Source organism: Diadema antillarum, unplaced genomic scaffold (assembly GCF_040938485.1).
Source record: "Diadema antillarum isolate AM-2024a unplaced genomic scaffold, OU_Dant_1.0 scf00000001, whole genome shotgun sequence".
Taxonomy (NCBI): Eukaryota; Metazoa; Echinodermata; class Echinoidea; order Diadematoida; family Diadematidae; genus Diadema; species Diadema antillarum.
The window spans coordinates 2,689,453-2,713,873 of NW_027270890.1; the positions used below are offsets into that span (position 1 = coordinate 2,689,453).

Sequence of the window (24,421 nt, forward strand, 5' to 3'; positions counted from 1 at the left end):
AGCTTCTAATTTTATCGTATCGTCCTTATTTCTACATCGGTATGGAAAGCCTAAAACAAACAAAATTGTATTAAAAGCAGTAATCCAATTTCACTAGTATTTTAGCACCTTACGGAGCCGAATGTTGCCGCGCGTTAATCATTTTCAAATGTAAAAGCAAACAACCGACATTCATTTTAGCATCTTACGGAGCTGAATATTATCCTTAGGCCCTATTCATTTCCGAACGTGAAAGTAAACATCCGCTATTCATGTTAGCACCCAACTGAGCCGATATAGATACCGTTAATCATTTCCTGATGTAAAAGCAACAATGTGTTATTTATTTTAGCATCGTACGGAGCAGAATATTACCGTTATTCATTTCCAGATTTAAGAGCAAACATCCAACATTTATTTCATTATCGCATGGAGCCGAATGCTACTGCTGTCCACTTCCGAAAGTGAAATGAATAATCTGACAATTGTTTAGCATCGTATATTATACGGAGCCGAATGTTACTGTTTCCATTTTTGAACGTCAAAGCAGACATCAGACATTATTTTCCCATGCAACGCAACTGAATGTTACTGTTATTCATTTCGAAATGCTATAGCAAAATATCTGACATTTATTTTAGCATCGTATGTTGCAGAATGTTACTGCTATTCACTTCCAAACGAATGTAGGCCTAAAAGCAATCATCTGATATTTATTTTGGCATCTTCCGGAGCGAATGTTATTGCTCTTTACTTTCGAAAGTAAAAGCAAACACCCGACATTTATTTAATCATTGTACGGAGTTGAATATTATTGGTATGCATTTCCGAACGTTAAAGGGATCTTTCGATATTTTTTTTAGCATCTTCCGGAGCTGAATGTTATTGCTATTTACTTTCGAACGTAGAAGCAAGCATCCGGCATTTATTTAATCATCATACTGTGTTGAATATTATTTCTATTCATTTCCGAACGTCACGCAAACATTCGACATTTATTTTAGCATCTTCCGGAGCTGAATGTTATTGCTATACTTTAGAACAGAAAAGCAAACATCAGGCATTTATTTTATCATCATACGGAGTTTAATATTATTGTTACTCATTTCCGAACGTCAAAGGGATCATTCGACATTTACTTTAGCATCTTCCCGAGCTGAATGTTATTGCTATTTACTTTCGAACGTATAAAAGCAAACATCCGGCATCTATTTCATCATCGTATCCGGAGTTGAATATCATTCTTATTTATTTCCGAACGCCAACGCAAACATTCGACATTTATTTCAGCATCTTCCGGAGCCGAATGTTATCCTTTTCATTTCCGAACGCAAAATCAAATATCTGACATTAATTTTAGCACCGTACGGGGCCGAATCTTACCGTTATTCATTTCAAAAAGTATAAGCAAACATCCAACATTTGTTTTAGTATCATACGGAGTCGAATATTCCCGTTATTCATTTCCAAAGTTAAAAGCAAACATCTGACTTTTTTTTTAGCATCTTACAGAGCTGATTGTTACCGCTGTTCATTTTCAAAAGTATAGGCAAACATCCGACTTTTTTTAGTGGCTCGATCGGGCCACCAAAATCTTAATTTCTGAAATTTTAAGGGCCCGACGTGTGTTTTTGGTGGCCCCGGGCCACCGTTAGTGTCGAGCCCTGATATATACTTTTGTCATGACGTTGAATTTTTTTTTTTTAATGCTTTTGATGATGATAATGATGGATCGAGGGCGCTTGTGATAATGATGAAGACGAGGTGTTACGATAATGACAGTGATATATTCGGCCCCTATACAGCGTGCAAATGCGGACGAAACTTCCACGCAGAGCAGTGGCAAACTGAAAGTCTCTTGCAATTTCTCTTTCAGATATAGAACCTTATTGATAACACAGCCTACAGACAGAACAATTTCCGTAGTTTAAATCATGAAGCTTTAAAACGCTGATATGGATATTCTCAGCAGTGCTAAGAAGTTGCCGCTCATTTCATCCAATCATTATTTTTATCGAGCGGGATATCGTGAACTATGTCATAATTATGTACAGTATAATACGCAGGGCGAGTGATTGTGTCTTGGCCCGTTCAAAATATGACGGAGTATTGTTACAAACAACATACGACGTATATACTGCACGCGGAAATAACTAAGCGGCACTCGTTATAGTGATTATAGCAACATTCCGTATCATTAACAGCAATATTACGATTCAGTGCAAGGTAAATTATCGTAATAACGGCATCATGAATTCCGTTATCAACAATAATGCAATTCTGTCCTTAACAAAATTTGATAGAATTAATACGGGATAATCTTCATGTACAAAATTTGTATATTATTCTTTGTGGATAGATCTATATCAGATTATAAGTGCCCATGCGTGTCCAGTCAAGTAATTTTCATTTGTATTCATGAATTCACAGTTTACGTCGATATAAAACAATTTTTCAATCAGTTGTAATGAAAACAATACGAGGCAAGAATTTCATTTATTGATATTTTCGAGTAATATAAACGACATGATCATGACAATGCAAAACCCATACGATCTCACGTTTTACCGAATTGCATGTGATAAACTGCTTACGAGATTAAAGGGAGTTAAATTTTGAACTGTGAAATTACTCTGAATACTACTTCGAGGATTTATTGATCAACAGTAAATAACTGTTAGTCGTTTTCTGACGACGAAATGCACTATAATGTCCATGTTACCTTCTACATCGAACCAGGGAGGTGGAAAAGATCCATCTCCAAACCGACCCATTATATCGGCACAGCTCGGTCATCGTTGGTCATGCATGCGCAGCTCAGCGACTCAATACCGTTCCACCTTTTGATATCATCATCAAGCACAAAAGCTTCCACGCCGCAAGGAGTTAATGAATATCCGGGTCATTGTTAAACAACCTACGATGGGGCAGGGAGCACCTTGGCTTTTTGTATACGTTTGTAATTAAATGCAAACAAAATAGAAAAAAAGAACATCAGGCTTTACAAATCGGAGTTGGCCCCTATAATTATCTATATATGAACAGTTCTTTTTATTAGTGACCCGACTGATGTGACCTCTATGGTAAGAGCTTAATTTAAGAGAGTACCTATGGTAATTGTTACTTATCTACGCGGTTTTTTATTCATATAGCGTAAGCAACATCTGGCGGAAACTCCATGTAACGATTGCATTTTTGGTGGGGGGGGGGGGGGGGGTGGGGGTTAATCATACCCTCGTATGGAACAGTGTCCAAAGATACATGTAACAGGTATAGGCACTATATCCATATTTACGTGTGCGGGAGGGGAAGAGCACGTAATCGAGGGAGAGCTGGAGCATAATAGAGAGCACAGAGCTTGTGACAGACCATCACGGGTGCATTTGTATTTTTAGATATGATATTCAACACCATTTTTATGGAATTCAGCATGTACACATTTTTTTTTTTAAGAAAATGTAAGAAATTTAATACTCTGGGACAGTGGGCATGGCTATAAAATCGTGATTTTTCTGTCACCTCGTGAGTCCCGTGCGCGTCTGTCACTGTGTAAGAACTTTATAGATGATGATCAAAGGTGCGAGAAAGTTTGTATCGAGATCTGAATTTCAACGATCTAATTTACACTTTGTTACAATATTTTTATTCTTTTTCAAAAAAAAACAAGAAAAAGAAAATGTGTACTGATCGATCGGGGAACAATGAGAATGGCTGCAACCACCTTCTGATGGACGTGTGCGTCTTTCACTGTTGTCAGTTATGTGAGTGAAGAGAAGTCTATAATGTGTGGAGAAGGGGGTGTCCCCCTCTCACACGGGGGAGCTTTTGCATTTTTAGAAATGAAATACAACAATCTGGTAGACACTTGGTGGAATATTTGAAATATTTTCTAACGATGTTTAATATTCTGGAGAGGTTGGCAGGAAGCCTACAATGTCTTCTTATACACGCATACAAATTAGCAGGTTACAAAACTCGGGAGATTTGTAATCCGCCAGCAAACTTTTTCGCACGTAAGAAAGACACAAGACACAAATATTGGCGCGAACAGCATGCTAAACCCAAGAAATCTTGCTGCCCCGCGGTGACTTGTGAACGGTCGACCAAACTGCGTTCTTGTTTTTTATTCCATCATTAAAAAGAACGTTTCAACGGCATACGCTCCACACCACTGTGAGGCACAAGAACGATAGTTTTAACTTTATCGATTTATCGATAAGCAATTAGCAGGTTACATTTGTTCTTATTAATGGTTTTAAAAAAGAAATATTACTCAGTTGCCTTGGAAATTCCCGAAATTATTGTCTGAGTATACTAGAGCAAGTTTGAAGGTTCACGACGAACGAACACTCTCAGGCATGCATGCATCATGATTAACATGTGAAGCACATGAAATAAACCTACTCGACGGTTATTACATTTCAGACTTCGAAGAAAGAAATGGCAGAAGAATACACTCCCTGTCTGGTAGTATGCGCGCATTCCTTACGTGCCAAACATAATAAACAAGACACACCGCAAGTTCATGAACTTTAGTTTCTGAGGACCGTGGGAAAGGCAATGAATTAATATTCGAGAAATTATAGCTTCAAGTTAAGAATGTATTAAACTACAATGTATTAAACGAACGCTAACAGTATTCTGATTGTTTGTTTCCCACCCCCCCCCCCTCCTCTCTCTCTCCCTCTTTCTCTTTGTGCCTGACAAGAGAAACAAATACATGTAAGTTTGTACTAGTATTCCATCGACTCATGAGAGAAAGTATACTTCGGAAATAGATAGGCCTACAGACCCCATATTGGAAGTGAATAAAAAGGCTGTGCTGAAATTCTTATCCATGCAGGCATAATCAGTGTGAATACTAGTCATCTTTTAATTGATTTGTGATCGACACTTGTACCCGTCGCGTCGATCTCGTCCGGTCTTCTCATCCATGTGCCGTATATAAAGAGAGTCTGGCCAACTGCTAATTTGGACGCCATGTCGTTACCGCCAGGGAGGTGAGTCACCTCCCTGTTACCGCGCATATTACACGTAACAGGGTTAGCGTGTACGCTCAGACGTAACAAAATAACCAAGCCAAATACTACTAGTAGTATAGGGGTCGTAAACACAGAGTTCTGTGGTCGTAAACAGTGGGCACTGCATTATGAGCGCACTTTAGTAACGACATGGCGCCTGTAGATCATGGGACCAGCTTTTGACCAATCACAGGCTTCAAAACACATAAGCCAAAAAGCGAGATGGCCACTCTCTTTATACGGCCCTGCATGGTTCACGCCCAGAGTATCAGGTGCACGCATCACTTTGTACAAGTGCTCTGCGCACCTGCACTGACCGCTCACTGGTAGTGCGGACGCACGTGGATGCATGCCAACGCATTACTCTCATGGACTCGTGTTAGCTACAATGTATATACAACCAAGGAGCTTCGAAGCTCCTTGATACAACGTAGTGTGGCGTGGTAGGGTATACGTTGACAGAGGTTTACTCGAATGTAGTTTGTGACAGTCATTCGGATTCCGCCACACGGCATGGGAGAAATGAGATGTTTATCTGAATTTTAAATACCCTCATGACAAAATACGAACGATCACGCTTCCTACATAATTTAAATGTTGATAACTATCGCTGTACATCAACATTTATCAAGTGGCATAATTATACACAGCCCAGTCGTAGTAAAAATCACATTCGTGCGCTTCTATACTCTTTGGTAAAAACAACACGGCGTCCGATCGGGCTAACATGCCAATGACCTTGATCAGGGCTCCACACTAACTTTCTGGTGGCCCGAAAAAAAATCAAGAAAAACTTAAGAAAAACTACATCGGTCCTACTACAAAGAAAAACAAATATCAAATATTACTGAAGTGATACAGGTACACACGTCGAAAATAAATGAATAGAACATTCAATCATCTTACTGTTATTCTGAGTTCTAAGATTTAGCAAATAGGCTTATAGATTATTATGAATGTTATTGCAATTTACTTTCGAACATAAAAGCAAACATCAGACATTTGTAGTTTATGGGTGCTGTTCGTTATTCCGATGGTTCGCTATTCCGAAGGTTCGTTAATCCGAAACACACAAAGTCTCCCTAGGATGATACCTAGAGGTTCGTTAATCCGAAAATGAAAAAGGGTTCTTTAATCTGGACATTAATTGTGGCGTTATTCCGAAGGTTCGTTATTCCGAAGAATAGTTAATCAGAAAATGAAATTCGGAACAACGCCGGGAACCTTGGGAATAACGAATCTTCGGACAGAAGAGCCTTCAACGAACTTTCGGAATAACGAGCTGTAATCTATTTAATCATCGCACGGAGTTGAATATTATTGTTATTCATTTCCAAACGTCAAAGGGATCATTCAACATTTCTTTTAGCATCTTCCGGAGCTGAATGTTATTGCTATTTAATTTCGAACGGAAAAGCAAACATCCGGCATATATTTTATCATCGTACGGAGTCGAATACTATATATTGTTATTCATTCCGTACGTCAAAGCAATTAAACATGAAACGTTAATTTTACCATCGAATGCATCTAAATGTTACTGTTATTCATTTCGAAATTTAAAAGCAAACATCCGAAAGTTATCTTAACTTCGTACGGAGCAGAATATTACTGCTATTCACTTTCCAACGTAAAAGCAATCATCATGACATTATTTTATTTTAACATCTTCCGGAGCCGAATGTTATTGCTATCTACTTTCGAAAGTAAAAGCAAGCATCCGACATTTTAATCATCGTACGGAGTTGAATATTATTGTTTTTCATCTCCGAACGTGAAAGTAATCATTCGACATTTACTTTAGCATCATCCGGAGCTGGATGTTATTGTTATTTACTTTCGAACGTAAAGGCAAATATTATATCCGGCATTTATTTTATCATCGTACGGAGTTGAAAGTTATTATCCCATACCGAAAGTCAAAGCAACCATTCGACATTATTTTATTTCAGCATCTTCCGGAGCCGAATGTTATCCTTATTCATTTCCGAACGCAAAATCAAATACTAGTATCTGACATTAATTTCAGCACCGTACGGAGCTGAATCTTACCGTTATTCATTTTCAAAAGTATGAGCAAAGATCCGACATTCATTTTTGTATCATACGGAGTCGAATATTACCGTTATTCATTGCCAAAATTGAAAGCAAACATCTGACATTTATTTCAGCATCTTCCGGAGCTGAATGTTATTGTTATTTACTTTCGAACGTAAAAGCAAATATCCGGCATTTATTTTGTCATCGTACGGAGTTGAAAATTATTGTTATTTATTTCCGAAAGTCAAAGCAAATATTCGACATTATTTTATTTCAGCATCTTCCGGAGCCGAATGTTATTCTTATTCATTTCCGAACGCAAAATCAAATACTAGTATCTGACGTTAATTTCAGCACCGTACGGAGCTGAATCTTACCGTTATTCATTTCCAAAAGTACAATGTATGAGCAAAGATCCGACATTCATTATTGTATCATACGGAGTCGAATATTACCGTTATTCATTGCCAAAATTAAAAGCAAACATCTGACATTTATCTTAGCATCTTACGGAGCCGATTGTTACCGCTGTTCATTTCCAAAAGTAAAGGCAAACATTCGACCTTTTTTGGTGGCCCGATCGGGCCATCAAAATCTTCATTTCTGAAATTTTGGACCACCGGGCCACCGTTAGTGTCAAGCCCTGCCTTGATACATCGGAATATTCGGAAAGTCATTTTCAGTACCATTAATGTTCTAGACATTTTCGTTACGGCGACAGGAACGGATTACAAACTCCATCGAAGTGAAATTTGGAGTGGAAATCGATGCAGATTAAGGGAGAGTATACAGATGTTTTGAGTGAGGCAGGGTGTTTACTGTTTCTCCGATTTTACTGAGTTCACGCTTTGCGTTGACATTGCGTTCACGGAGGTCTTATAAAACGTTTTTACGTAAAATACAAATGATTTTGTTGCACATTTTACCATGTAATTTGCGACGGAAAATAAGCGATCGATTAGATGCATGTTTTCAGAATATACCTCGAGTCTGATCATGCACTTTCGCTAAAGTTTATATCTTTTTTTCCCGTCCTCACTATGTGCACTTCGCATGCAGTCGAAGCGATTATCGTGTGCCCGGGCGGCAAAGCGCGATGAACTGAGGGAATTCAAACAATGTAGTAATCTAACGGTAAGCCCTGGTAGTAATCTAATCCACGCGACTATAGAAATTTGCGGACGGCTTGCTGCGCTATAACAAAAGCTTTCGAGAGTCCGATCAAGACACCCTCGCCAGAACTGTGCTTTTGTTCCGATTGTTACATTTTCTAAAGAGGGCGAACAAAGATCTATTAACATGACAAAGGGGCTACCTCATTATCTACCTCATCGATTTCACAGCGATATCACAATAAAACCACGACTTTTTCACGACGAAAGCACAACCAAAGGACGACTAAATCACGGTGTAAGGACGGCGTTTTCACTGTCAAAGCATCGCGAATAGTGTTGGTAGTGTATAGCGTAATATAGTTATAACAAAAGAAAACTGCTGGTCATGAGGATTTCGTTATATATATGGGAATACACTGTATTCTCCTTGAAATGCTAAAGGACTCCATATTAAATAGCATCATCAATATGGTAGCCAACATCATGGTATCTGGGACTATTCAAACATGATGTGACAATTCTTCATAATTTGTATGCACAGATAAAAGACACATCACTAAAAGTTATTGTTCCTGTCATTGCATTTGACTATCCATAGTTTCATTAAGTGGAAGTCAAAAGGAAATCAACTGCATGTACACTTTATGCTATGGGTTCCACTGTGAGCATCAAAAATAAAAGTAATCCAACTTTAGAGGGCTACAGTTACATAATTGTCAACTATGGGAAGTGCAATGTTGGTTGCGAGGAAAAGATTTATTTCTTCTTTCCATCAGTACCTCACTGTATTGACAAATGTCATGCATGACTGAGCACATTTACTTTGAATACAACAATGACAAGTTGCACTTCATCCAAGTTTGGCTGTCATCATGAAGGATCATTGAATGTCTCCCTGAAATGGATGAGATCTGTTAATGAAAGTGGTCAAGTAAACAGGCCAGCTTGCACGAATTCAGATTTGTGTTTAGGGTTTCCTCTAACCTTTCATGGTCCATAACCTTTAAAATGGCAAGCTGTCTAATAACTTACATGTATAGTCCCTCCCACAACAGCCAACTCACACGGTCCATTGTTCTTTTTTCATATTCAACACATAGCTTGCAGTGACAGACCATGTCAGTTTTTGGGTTTGTCTGTTTGTTTGTTTGTTTTTGTTTTTTTGTATTTTTAAGGGGACCACAAGGCTAAGGAAAATTCATGTTGATCTGTTTTTGATTTACAAAACATGTAACAATGATGTATCTTTAACATGGCTACGATTTCAGTGAAAAAAAAAAACACCAAAGAAGTAATTAAAGGCATTTATAGAACTTGAGGATATACGTTATGTAATACAATTCTGTGTGCCTGACTTTCATCCATTTGATTCAGCAATTTGCTGGCAATGTGCATACGTTCAAAGCTGTTTCTAAATCATGGGTTGACAGTATGCATGCATACACAATGGGTAGCTTTGCTATACATTTTCATGTTATGGTTGTTTATACTGGGTGCATGCAGGGCAGAGTGAAATATTGCTCTACAAATGATGTATTGCTACAGAAGATCACCGTGGCAAAAGAACGTATCAATTCTGCCCTTTCATGGCATCTGAGGGAATAATTTTTCAGATGAAAATAGTTGTAATATGTTTGAGTATGTAGTGGGTCACATATGATTAGTATGATCATCATCACTGTATGACATCAAGTATTTCATATTTCATATCATACACTGGGAAATGGCTTATATCTTGTGGTCCTGTCTCATTTCAGTTAAATTTGATTGAAGTTTCTTGCGGATGTAGGCTATAACAACCTCCATGGGACGCCGCTCCAGCTCATGGACCTTATCCACTGACAAGAGCACCTGGTCTGACTTCAAGCGATCCAAGAGTGTCACACACACCACTGCAGCTATCAGGTGGTAGGAGAAAAATCATGGAGACAATTTACAACTTCTAGTTCAAACTGTTCTTTTAAAGACATGAAAGTAAAGTTATGAATTAATGCCAAAACAGAACTAGACTTGGAATTTGTCAAGACTGACAAATTAGGTGATCCCATTTTTTTTAAATCAATGATTCGAGTCCTGATCGCAATAGGCATGACCATATAGGTTTCATCTGTGTTTAGAGACATTGGCCGTGTGATATTTGGATTCTCATTTAGAAAAGAGAGTCAGGTCTGCCATCTTTGGTACCAAATTCGGTATACACTATAATGAAGATACAGAATGAAGTATATTTGTCCATTGACCCAACTTTGCACAGCCAAGATGGCATCTGAGGAAAAAGTGGTTATTTTGTGAAATGATTCTTGTAACATGGTCTTTGCGTGTGCAAAATATGGGAAAGATAGGACATGTATTCACCAAGATACAGGTTGAAACATTTATGACCTTTGACCCTAATTTACATACCCAAGATGGTGTCTGATCAAGTAGTTGTTATTTTATGAAATAATGTACGTGACATGAACTAAACATGTGCAAAATATGGGGATGATAGGGGCTGTTTTTCTTGAGTTGTTACAAAGAAAGTTGCAGAAAGAAAGAAATATCTCAATACATAGAAGATAAGTTTGATTTCAACCAAGTTTTTTGGCGTGATCTCGGCGTCGTATGAAAAAATGGAGAGAACATTCACGATAGCCCAAAGTCTCAGCTACAACATATTAAAATCTGGGAGAAATTCACCGAAGAGTAAGTGAGCTAGTGCTCGATAAAGACCGTCATGTCAATTTTCATTTCCAGAAAAATTCCCTCCCACAGAGATAACACGTAAACTGGTTAAATTTGACAAGGTTACATTATATCCATTTTCACGAGGTGAAGACATCATCCGATTAAAACTTTGATTGAACAAAACTTAAAGAGTATTAAATTGGCTACAACATACTAAAATCTGGAAGAAATTCACCGAAGGGTAAGTGAGCTAGTCGTCGATAAAGACAATCATGTCAATTTTCACATCTAGAAAATTCCCTCCCATAGAGATAACACGTCATAACGAAGATACAGGAAGAAGTACATATGACCTTTGACCCCACTTTGCACAGACAAGATGGCCTCTGAGCCAAAAATGGTTATTTTGTGAAATGATCCTTGTAACATGGTCTTTACGTGTGCAAAATATGGGAAGATAGGACATGTATTCACCAAGATACAGGATGAAACATTTATGACCTTTGACCCTAATTTACATACCCAAGATGGTGTCTGATCAAGTAGTTGTTATTTTGTGAAATTATGTACATGACATGAACTAAACATGTGCAAAATATGGTGGTGATAGGGTATGTTTTTCTTAAGTTATTGCAAAGAAAGTTGCAGAAAGAAAGAAATATTTCAATACATCGAAGATAAGCTTTAATTTCAACCAAGTTTTTGGACGTGATGCTGACTCCGTATGAAAAAACGAAGGGCACACCTACGATAGCCCAAAGTCTCAGCTACAACATACTAAAATATGGGAGAAATTCACCAAAGCATAAGTGAGCTAGTGCTCGATAAAGATATTCATGTCAGTTTTCATTTCCAGAAAAACTGCACTCCCATAGAGATAACACGTAAACTGGTCAAATTTGACAATGTTACTTTCAATCCCTTTTTACGAGGTGATGCCGTCATCCAATCAAAATGTTGTTATTATATTACTGAAAGACCATTTAATAAGCTACAACATATTGAAATTTGGACGAAAATCAACAAAAGAATAAGTGAGATACGCTTGAGTGAACTTGAAATTTGATGACGTCATTTTGAAAATTTACTTTTTTTACTTTATTAAGAAATTTGATATCTTTTAGTCATTTTTTCAGCATCGCCAACCCATGAAATGACATGTACAACTCATCAGCTTTCAGAATATGTAAAGAAAATGGGGGGTCACCGTCCATCCTGACGAGTAAAATCGGATTTAAAATTGGCGATTTTTTGGCATAGTTGCACTGTATATCGCCATTGACGAGCGCGCGGAATTTCAACTTTGGACTGGCCCGTGTGACGTCATATTGAGTCAGATTGACTTGAAACTTGGTAGAAATATTCCCTGACATTTCAGAAATCAGATATAAGTGAAAAAACGGGAAATTTCTATTGCATATGAGCTGTGCGTGCGTATATGTGCGCGCGCGTACGTGTCCGTCCAATTTTTTCAATTTTTCAAAAAATGCTCTAAATGGTCTGAAACGTGTGCAAAAAAATTTTGAGCTCGATTGGAACATGTAAATATTTCAACGCGCGCGTACGCGCACGTTTTAAGAGTAGATATGAATTTTGAGAATATGAGTAGAATGCGCATAACTTGAAATATATGTGACGTGAATTTTATTGAAAAATTCCATTCCATTAATGAGATATGATTAAGAATGTGTTTTCATATAATGACGTCATAGTGACGTCACGGTCGACTGATCACATTGATACATTAGATTTGTTGTCTTTGGGACATGATACATACATGGTATAAGTTTGAAATTGATAGTCTCAGGACTTTCTGAGCTTACCTCTGCACAACTTTTGAGGAGAAAGAAGAAAAAGAACTAGACTTGGAATTTGTCAACACTGACAAATTAGGTGATCCGATTTTTTTAAAATTAATGATTCGAGTCCTGATCGCAAAAGGCATGACAATACAAGTTTCATCTGTGTTTAGAGACATTGGCCGTGTGATGTTTGGATTCTCATTTAGAAAAGGGAGTCATGTCTGCCATCTTTGGTACCAAATTCTGTATACAGTGAATAACGAAGATACAGCAACGAATACATATGACCTTTGACCCATCTTTACACTCCCAAGATGGCATCTGAGGAAAAAGTGGTTATTTTGTGAAATGATTCTTGCGACATCGTCTATATACGTGTGCACAATATGGCAAAGATAGGACAGGTATTCACCAAGATACAAAATGCAACATTTATGACCTTTGACCCTTATTTACATACCCAAGATATTGTCCAATCAAGTAGTTGTTATTTCATGAAATAATGTATGTGACATGAACTAAACATGTGCAAAATATGGGGGTGATAGGGCGTGTTTTTCTTGAGTTATTGCAAAGAAAGTTGCAGAAAGAAAGAAATATCTGAATACATCGAAGATAAGCTTTAAATTCAACCAAGATTTTTAACGTGATCCCGACATTGTATGAAAAAACAAAGGGCATAAAGCGATAGCGCAAACTCTCAGCTACAACATATTAAAATCTGGGAGAAATTCACCAAAGGGTAAGTGAGCTAGTGCTCGATAAAGACAATCATGTCAATTTTCACATTTAAAAAAATTCCCTCCCATAGAGATAACACGTCATAACGAAGATAAAGAAAAAAGTACATATGACATTTGACCCCAATTTGCACAGACAAGATGGCATCTGAGCAAAAAGTGGTTATTTTGTGAAATGATCCTTGTAACATGGTCTTTACGTGTGCAAAATATGGGAAAGAAAAAACATGTATTTACCAAGATACAAAATGAAACATTTATGACCTTATTATGAACTAAACATGTGCAAAATTTGGTGGTGATAGGGTATGTTTTTCTTGAGTTATTGCACAGAAAGTTGCAGAAAGAAAGAAATATTTCAATACATCGAAGATAAGCTTTAATTTCAACCAAGTTTTTGGACGTGATCCCGACATCGTATGAAAAAACGAAGGGCACATTTACAATAGCCCAAAGTCTCAGCTACAATATATTAAAATCTTGGAGAAATTCACCGAAGCATATGTGAGCTAGTGCTCGATAAAGATAGTCATGTCAATTTTCATTTCCAGAAAAATTGCACTCCCATAGAGATAACACGTAAACTGGTCAAATTTGACAAGGTTACCTTCAATCCATTTTTACGAGGTGATGCCGTCATCCAATCAAAATTGTGTTATTATATGAATGAAAGACGATTAAATAAGCTACAACATACTGAAGTTTAAGTGAAAATTGGCAAAAGGATAAGTAAGATACGCTCGAGTAAACTTGAAATTTGATGACGTCATTTTGAAAATTTACTTTTTTTACTTTATTAAGAAATTTGATATCTTTTAATAATTTTGTCAGCATAGCAAACCCATGAAATGATATTTACAACTCATCAGCTTTCAGAATATGTCAAGAAAAAGGGAGGTCACTGTTCATCCTGACGAGTAAAATCCAATTTAAAATTGACGGTTTTTTGGCATAGTTGCATTGTGTATCTCCATTGACGCACGCGCAGAATTTTGAATTTGATGGGCCCGTATGACGTCATATTGAGTCGGATTGACTTGAAACTTGGTAGAAATATTCATTGACATTTTGGACATCCGATCCGTATGAAAAAACGGAAAATTTCTATTGCATATTAGCTGTGCGTGCGAATATGTGTGCGCGCGTACGCGTCCGTCCAATTTTTTCAATTTTTCAAAAAATGCTCCAAATGATCTGAAACGTATGCAAAAAAAATTTGAGCTCGATTTGAGCATACAAATATTTTAACGCGCACGTTTTAAGATAAATATGAATATTGAGAATATGAGTAGAATCCGCTTGACTTGAAATATATGTGACGTAAATTTCATTGAAAAATTCTATTCCATTAATGAGATATGCATGAAAATGTGTTTTCATATAATGACGTCATAGTGACGTCACGGTCGACTGATCACTATGATTTTACTTGCGCTGTCGTCTTTGCGACATGATACAAATATGGTATAAGTTTGACATTGAAAGGCAATGCACTTTCTGAGCTAACCTCTGCACAAATTTTGTCCAGAAATAAAGAAGATTAAAAAGAAGAACAAAGAATCAGTACAGATACAGAAGGTGATCCGAGAGGATACTCGGATCACCTACAAAGAAGAAGAAGAAGAAGAAGAACAAAGAATCAGTACAGATACACAAGGTGATCCGAGAGGATACTCGGATCACCTAACTAGAAATGTCACTATGGCGACTGGTATTCCTCCGCCATAATGAATGGTTCTCCTAATAGGTCTATAGTACATCTTGACAATGTGTGATGACAGTTTAACATACTGGTAAAATATCAAAATGACACTTTTGTTACAAATGTGTTGAATGTTCACTTTCCTTGAACTAGATTTAATTAGATGAATGGCTATATTGTCTACAAATGCAGGTACTTGGGGATTTGAGGATTTTTACTTTACTTTTGACCCTTTTATCAGTTTATGCATTGAGTAATTTCAAGGTATGGAGAAAAAAGTGTAATTTCAGTAAAATTTAGTGAAATGATAGCATTTTAACCTGGCCTTTGACCCTAGAATTCCCAGGAGAATCACTGTCACGTAGAACGTACTAAGTTTCATGATGATACCTTCAGTCACTTAAAGAATTGGAGGAAGAAGTGAAATTTAGCACTTTCACATGACCTTTGACCTTTTGGCAAGAAACTTCTCAGAGAATCTCTGTTGGGTAATACATGTATATATTAAGTTTGAACAAAAATGCTGCAGGGATTGCATAAAATAAATATGAGGGGAAATTCACCCGAAGAAGCCAACTGATAATTGGCAAAATGTCGCAACAGTGAGTTTGTTTTCCAGATTTTTTATTCAACTAATTATTGAACGAAACAGGTGTCTTGCACATCTACCTTTGACAGTGGTCACACATGCTAAATTTGAGGTAAATTGCTCAAAAAATGAAAAAGGAGTTCAACCCATAAGACTTTGCAACGGACCGCCTGCCGGCCATGGACTGCGCGGCCACCTGACCACAGAGTGATTCCTATATACACTGTATCTCAATACACACTATGTGTGGGTGGGGGTAAAATAAATATCATAGTTCCCTAATCATCTTTCAATTTACCCTCCCCACACTCGGTCTCTATCCATGGAATTAGACTTAGGGATAGACAATTTGCCAAATATTCAACAAAAGTGAGCATCAGATTGTTTTATTTCACTTCTAAAAATGTCAAAACTACGTCATTTTGAAGGGGACTATCCTCACCCACACAGTCACCCCCCCTGTCAACTTCCACAAAGTGATGTCGCACATGCGGATCAAACACTGAGATACCGCAATTTGGTCATTCGTATATCTGTAAATATTTATTCCTCCTACTTTTTTGACAGGGAAAAAAATCCAAAAATTTCACCAAAGTGTGTACTGGATCTCTGAATTTAAGGTCTGAAAAAGCAAAATCTTCCTCACTGTGTGGGAGTGGGGTATCTCCCCACAGTCACTCCCCCACCCCCTTCTCAGAATTCTAGTTCTAGTAACAATTCTAACTCTTTTCACACAAACAAAGAGATGTGAACATTTTCTTGCTTTTTTATAGAAAATTTTCCAAATATTTCACCAAAAGTTTGCACCAGATTGCTGAATTTCAATTCATAAAATGCAAAATCTCTCTCGTATGAGAGGAGAATACCAAAACTTTCCCTGAGAATTAGGTGATCTGAGTATCCTTCGGATCACCTTCTGTATCTGTACGGATTCTTTGTTCTTCTTTTTCTTCTTCTTTATTTCTCCTCAAAAGTTGTGTATCGATTAGCTCAGAAAGTGCTCTTCCTATCAATTTCAAAATTATACCATATATGTATCATGTCCCAAAGATGACAAATTTTATAAAATCATAGTGATCAGTCGACCGTGACGTCACTATGACGTCATTATATGAAAACACATTCTCATTCATATCTCATTAATGGAATGGAATTTTTCAATGAAATTTACGTCACATATAGTTCAAATCAAGTTGATTCTACCAGGGAGGTGAGAGGAAAAGGAGTGGGCACTGGATTAGTGTCTTTTGAACCATCCTCGGAGCCGCACTCCCCAAGAGACCACTCCACTAACTAGATTACTGCCGCTTGGCCGCACAGTGCACATGCGCAATCCTTGTCAACAGGCTGGTGGGTCTCACCCCTCCCTGGCCAGAACCTGGATTACTCCACGTGGTACTGGATGGGTGGTGTATACTGGTGCATAACTGGTGCATTACCCATTGCTGTGCCTGCAAACAACACTGGTGCATTGTGATGTGCAGTGAACTGGTTGCATGGTCACATTTTGAATTTTGCAGCTAGTATTCAAGGTATTATAATTTATGTGCATTTACATGTCCATGTACTATAAGATTTCTTGGGAACAAATGAACTTTGCATGCTATTATGGTGAAATAACTTTTACATGAAATGGAAACAAATTAACACAGACTTAAAAACATTTAATAATAATGATTAGCAGCACCAATAATAATATACTGATTGAAAGAATGTGAAGGAAACATGAACAGCTGAGTAGTGGAACACAGGCCCTAATAATGTCTGATGATAATAATAATTTAATACCAAGCTAGCACAGAAAATACTAACCACAACAGCAACAACCATCATAAAAATACCCATTCAGCTTTCAAATAAGAATAAAACAAAAACAGAGAGACAGACAAAAAAAAGCGCCATGGTGAATATCTTATCAGGCATACAGTGATACAGGACATGTGAGATAGTTCAGCTCTCACTGAACTCTCACATGTTTTCACCATACACCAGGCAAGGAGGCAAGTTATTTCACCAAGATTAGGTCCTATAGTAGTCTCCATCATGACCACTCTATTGTAGATTCGAGCCCTCCTGCCTCAATATATCCCCAGCATACAACAAAAAAACATTCAAATAGTGTTTTCATCCCCTGGAGAACTAAAATTGCTCACAAAAATATGTTAGTGGGACCAGAAAAAACACGTCTTGGCGGATGTACGCAAGTTTCCCAAAAAATATGACAAGAGAACCAACACGAGCGAACAATGAAGTGATACATCAGACTAAAGAAAAACCCCAACATCTGCTGATCTACAGGTGAATTTCGTCAGCACTAGTCAGGATTTACACTTGACATTGCGTCGTAATTTGATTAAAACAAGAACAAAACAATGGCTATTGTTAAACAGTTACATTGTCAAAACTCAACTTCTTCTTGGCCGATTTTCAAAATTTTTGTATCTATCGAGAGCTGAATTCTTAGACTAGCAGGTCCCAAGAGTATATGCCGTGTGAGCCTGCATTAAGAATGTAAAACCCTCATACACGTCCTTGTGAACACACACAAGTCAACTGGCCTGTCCATACTCCTAACGATAGAGGGCCAAATCACCGCGGCCCCGAGGATCGAACATCAAACAGCAGTGATAACGATCAGACTGACCTCGTTACGTAAGAGGTCGTTTACTTGTTCGTTGGGGCACTGATCCCTTGTAATCCTGTGTTGAGTGATAGGGAAAACCCTCAGGGCAGAGTGCCCACTCCTTTTTGTCTCACCTCCCTGATTCTACTCATGTTTTCAAAATTCATCTATACCCTTAAAACGTGCGCGTACGCGCGTGTTGAAATATTTGTATGCTCCAATCGAGCTCAAAACTTTTTTGCACATGTTTCAGACCATTTGGAGCATTTTTTGAAAAATTGAAAAAATTGGACGGACGCGTACGCGCGCGCACATATACGCATGCACAGCTCATATGCAATAGAAATTTCCCGTTTTTTTACGCTTATCGGATGCCTGAAATGTCAAGGAATATTTCTACCAAGTTTCAAGTCCATCCGACTCAATATGACATTATACGAGCCCGTCAAAGTTGAAATTCCGCGCGCGTCAATGGCGATATACAGTGCAACTATGCCAAAAAACCGCCAATTTTAAATCCAATTTAACTCGTCAGGATGGATGGTGACCCCCCATTTTCTTTACATATTCTGAAAGCTGATGAGTTGTACATGTCACTTCATGGGTTGGCAATGCTGAAAAAATGACTAAAAGATATCAAATTTCTTAAAGTAAAAAAAGTAAATTTTTAAAATGACGTCATCAAATTTCAAGTTCATTCGAGCGTATCTCACTAATCCTTTGCCAATGTTCACCGAGATTTCAGTATGTTGTAGCTTATTTAATGTTCTTTCAAAAGTGTGAGTACAAAATTTTGATTTGATGACGTCATCACCTCGTAAAAATGTATCAAAAGTACTCTTGTAAAATTTGACCAGTTTACGTGTTATCTCTATGGGAGTGCAGTTTTTCTGGAAATGAAAATTGACATGACTATCTTTATCGAGCACTAGCTCACTTACACTACGGTGAATTTCTCCCAGATTTTAATATGTTGTAGCTGAGACTTTGGGCTATCGTAGAAGTGTCCTTCATTTTTTTCATACGATGTCGGGATCACGTTAAAAAACTTGGTTGAAATCAAAGCTTATCTTCGATGTATTGAGATGTTTCTTTCTTTCTGCAACTTTCTTTGCAATAACTCAAGAAAAACAGCCTCTATCAGCCCCAAATTTTGCACATGTTTAGTTCATGTCACGTACATTATTTCATAAAATAACAACTACTTGATCGGACACCATCTTGGGTATGTAAATTAGGGTCAACGGTCATAAATGTTTCATCCTGTATCTTAGTGAATGCATGTCCTATCTCTCCCATATTTTGCACATGCAAAGACCATGTTACAAGAATCATTTCACAAAATAACCACTTTTTGCTCAGTTGCCATCATGTCTGTGCAAAGTGGGGTCAAAGGTCATATGTACTTCTTTCTGTATCTTCGTTATGATGTGTTATCTCTATGGGAGTGCAGTTTTTCTGCAAATGAAAATTGACATGACTATCTTTTTCGAGCACTAGCTCACTTATGCTTAGATGAATTTCTCCCAGATTTTAATATGTTGTAGCTGAGACTTTGGGCTATCGTCATTGTACTCTTTGTTTTTTCATACGATGTCGGGATCATGTTAAAAAACTTGGTTGAATTTAAAGCTTATCTTCAATGTATTGAGATGTTTCTTTCTTTCTGCAACTTTCTTTGCAATAACTCCAGAAAAACAGCCTCTATCACCCTCAAATTTTGCACATGTTTATTTCATGTCACGTACGTTATTTCATAAAATAACAACTACTTGATCAGACACCATCTTGGGTATGTAAATTAGGGTCAAAGGTCATAAATATTTCATCCTGTATCTTAGTGAATACATGTCCTATCTCTTCCATATTTTGCACACGCAAAGACCATGTTACAAGAATCATTTTACGAAATAACCACTTTTTGCTCAGATGCCATCTTGGCTGTGCAAAGAGGGGTCAATGGTCAAATATACTTCATTCTGTATCTTCGTTATAGTGTATACGGAATTTGATACCAAAGATGGCAGGTCTGACTCGCTTTTCTAAATGAGATTCCAAACATCACATGGCCAATGTCCCTAAACACAGATGAAACCTGTATGGTCATGCCTATATTGGGATGAGAACTCAAATCATTGATTTTCGAAAAGATCGGATCACCTAATTTGTCAGTGTTGACAAATTCCAAGTATAGTTTTTATTTGGTATTACATACACATACATGTGTATAGACATGGGGGAAATAGGAACATCCAGATTTTGACCTTTGACAGTTGACCTTGAGCTTGTGATTCCAAAAGGTGATACACACAACTTTGTCCACTCTTACATACATATTCCAAGTTTCTTTGAGATACCTCAAAAGGTTTTTATAATTTATGCTGTCCACAAAATACATTACGGACGGAAAGACAAGATAGATAGACAACCTAAAAACATAATGCCTCCAGTGACACTTCATGGTGGAGGCATAAAAAATCAAGAAGTGTAACCTTGCCATTCAATTTGTGAAGTAACCAACAGCAAATTTTTGGTTGAGAAATATATCAAAATATCAAAATGTAAAAACTAGAAATGTCGCTACAGCGACTGGTTATACCCCCGGCAAACAACATTTCATAAGCTTTGGTCAAAACAACATTTCATAAGCTTTGGTCAAAAAACTGAGGAAGTAGTTAAACCCGCAAGATCTTTCCTTGATCTTCTGCCATTAATATGCCGTTACCATGGCAACGTACTTTCGGGTACTGTCAAAAAATGCGTCTTGCACATCTACAACCAAAGGCACACATTTGTACCAAGTTTCATGGAAATTGGGCAAAAACTGAGGAAGTAGTTTGCAACACAAAATTTTCCATCATTTTGGCTCATAATATGTGAGCTGTTACCATGGCAACATACTTTTTGTCACTGTCAAGAAATGTGTCATGCTGACCTATATCCTAAGACAAACATTCAATATGAATTCCATGAGAATTGGAAGAACACTGATGAAGCAGTTTTGCCATGAAGCATTTTGCCCTATATTTTACCAATAACATGCCGTTACCATGGCAACGCACTTTTTGCCACTGCGGAAATATGTGTCTTGCACATTAACATATTCAGATGAACATCTGTACCTAATTTCATAAAAATTGATCAAAAACTGTGGGAGGAGTTCGCGACGCAAGATTTGTACCCATTTTTGCCCATAATATGCCGTTACCATGGCAACATACTTTTGGGTACTGTCGAAAAATACGTCTTGCACATCTACAACCCAAGGCACACACCTGTGCCAAGTTTTATGGGAATCGGTTGAAAACAGAGGAAGTAGTTCGCGACGCAAGATTTGTACCCATTTTTGCCCATAATATGCCGTTACCATGGCAACGTACTTTTGGGTACTGTCAAAAAATACGTCTTGCACATCTACAACCCAAGGTATACATCTGTGCCAAGTTTTATGGGAATCGGTTGAAAACTGAGGAAGTAGTTCGCGACGCAAGATTTGTACCCATTTTTGCCCATAATATGCCATTACCATGGCAACATACTTTTGAGTACTGTCAAAAAATACGTCTTGCACATCTACAACCCAAGGCACACATCTGTGCCAAGTTTTATGGGAATCGGTTGAAAACTGAGGAAGTAGTTCACGACGCAAGATTTGCAACGGACCGACCGCCCGACCGACCGCCCGACCGCCCGCCCGACCGCCCGCCCGACCGCCCGACCGACCGTCCGCTGATTCCTATATACCCCCTTCAAACTTCGTTTGGCGGGGGTATAAACAAAAAATCACAGAAAACATGACTGAATGGCGCCAATGATCGTTGCAAGCCTAGAATGTGAGGATGGGATTTGGTAATACGTGCATTAGTATTTATACAACCATACTACACAGCAGACCATGCTCAGAATAATCTGCCACGTTGAAAGGCGCAATCAATAAACACAAGTGAGATCTATGCATGTGAATTTCGGCTCTGCATGCAGAATTCTGAGAAGCGGCCCAGGAATTTTGACTGTATTCCTGAACCAAACAGATGGCGCTACGGTTGCTAGAGGCAGACCTTAGTATTGATTTGAATCTTCATACGCGTCATAATGCATCGCATTGCTGCACTGACACTGTCTTTGATCAAGAAGCAAATCTTCAAAGCCCACTGTCTCAGAATTTTGCTCAGGTAAGAAATTAAAAAAAAATGTGTGTTATATTTTGCTTTAATATTACATGCTCATTTAATGCCAAAGACTATAATCACTTTACATCACTTTACATCACTGGAAAGCTTTAGGAGATGGGCTATGTGATTCCATGAAAAATTGTGAAAATTGTGAAAATTCCTGACATTTGCCCGAAACTGTTGTTGGCAGTCACATAGGCTCTGTATCAAGGGTAATACTTATACTCTGCAAATTAAGACTTCAAAGATAATTTTGTCTTTCAAGATTCAAGATTTTGTCTTTCAAGAATGGCTGAATTCACAATCGAAAAGATCTAAAGTGACAGAATGAAAACAAGTACAATTTACAATTTTCAGAGTGAATTTTAGTTATTTTCCACCTCGGAGATGACATACAGCACAATTTGCTATTAGAAGCTTAATTTGAAAGTAATCAATTTTAAGAATACCATACCAGTTGATAAAATGATTACAGTTCATTATTCCGAAGATTCCTTACTCTGAAGATTCGTTGATCCGAAAATGAAATAAGGTCCATTATTCTTGAGGTCCATATATTTGAAAATGTTCAAGGTTCGTTATTCCGAAGGTTTGTTAATCTGACAATGAAATAAGTTTCAATATTGTGAAGGTTCGTTAATCCGAAAATGAAAAAGGGTTCATTAATCCAAAAATGTAACAGGGCTTGTAATTCAAAAGGTTTGTTAATCCGAAAATGAAATAAGGCTCGTTATTCCACAGATTTGTTAATCTGAAAATGAAATAAGGCTTGTAAACCTGAAAATAAAATGAAATCTGAAAAAAAATAAGGCTAGTCTTGTAGTGACAAAATATGGTGATGTAATTAATATACTGTCCTATGCATGCATTGATATGTGTGCGCATAAGTAGGCGTTTTCACATCAGCCCGATAAAAATCGAAGCTCGAGATATTTTTCGTGATTGCGAATTAGCGCGCTATTTCATTTCTTATTCACATCAGCCTGAAGAGAATTAGTCCGAATTTTTTTCGAGCTAATTCGACAGCTGAGTATGTGCAAACAGCATCAGTAATGTGTGTGCCCTCTCAAAAATTCCTCATAATTTGTGTGCAGTTTGCCTCGATCGATAGGGTCACACAGGCTAAGCATGATGGGATGCATCACGCTAAGGCCAAAAAAAAAAAATTGTTGCATTGGCGTAACATGAGATTTTCAAATAGGGTCGGTCGGGCGGATTTTTTTTTTTTTTTTTGCTACCTGCATTTTACGTGTTAAACTCGTGCTCAGCTCAGTAAACAGTTACAACTGCTGCACCGAATGTGCTGTGTTCATCTATTCTACAAATCATTTATGAGGCCGATATTACTGGAATTATACCCCTTCACAGAATTTAAAGATGTTGAAATCCCTATCCTGAATGTTTTCACTTCATATTTTACTATTTTGACTTAGATAAGATAGATGCAAATTGACCCATATGTACGATCTTTTCATCGCACACGGCGATCTCTATTACAGTCCCACATATACAGATTCGTGTAAGTTCTCCACACAAGAAACCTATGGCAAAACTGTGCACAATACATCGCAGTCTGAATGCTACGTATACACTGAATAAATCTTGTTAGAGTACGTGTCCGTGTTGGAAACAGATGACGTACTGATCAAGGAAGGCTTATGCGAGGCGCTAGATCTCTCCCTCGTACATCCGATATCCCCAGAGCCGTTTCCACTTCCGGGTTTGTGCGATCGCGATCGCAATCAACAAGATATTTGATATCGATAGCAAAAAAAAAATAATAAAAAAACATGGGGTCGGCGGAATTTTTAGGGTCGGGCGGGTTACGCCAATGCAACAATTTTTTTTTTTTTGGCCTAATTTCTCGAGTCGTTTTCACATTTTCAACTAGCGTGCTATACTATCCCGCTATTTCAGAAATTTCCCGTGTGGGACTCGACAAATTTTCTCGATCAGAGCGATACAAGTAGC

The 24,421-nt window shown here is 37.7% G+C and overlaps 1 protein-coding gene across 1 annotated transcript in view; it reads right to left on the bottom strand.

Moving 5' to 3' along the window:
* Nucleotides 1–8,537: 8,537 nt before the first annotated feature.
* Nucleotides 8,538–24,421, bottom strand: part of LOC139727798 (uridine phosphorylase 2-like) — a 119,811-nt gene continuing 103,927 nt past the window's right edge. Inside the window, exon 8 of the mRNA XM_071638802.1 lies at nt 8,538–10,053. Coding sequence (XP_071494903.1) covers nt 9,884–10,053 — 170 coding nt within the window. The 3' untranslated portion in view covers nt 8,538–9,883. The remainder of the gene's footprint in view (nt 10,054–24,421) is intronic.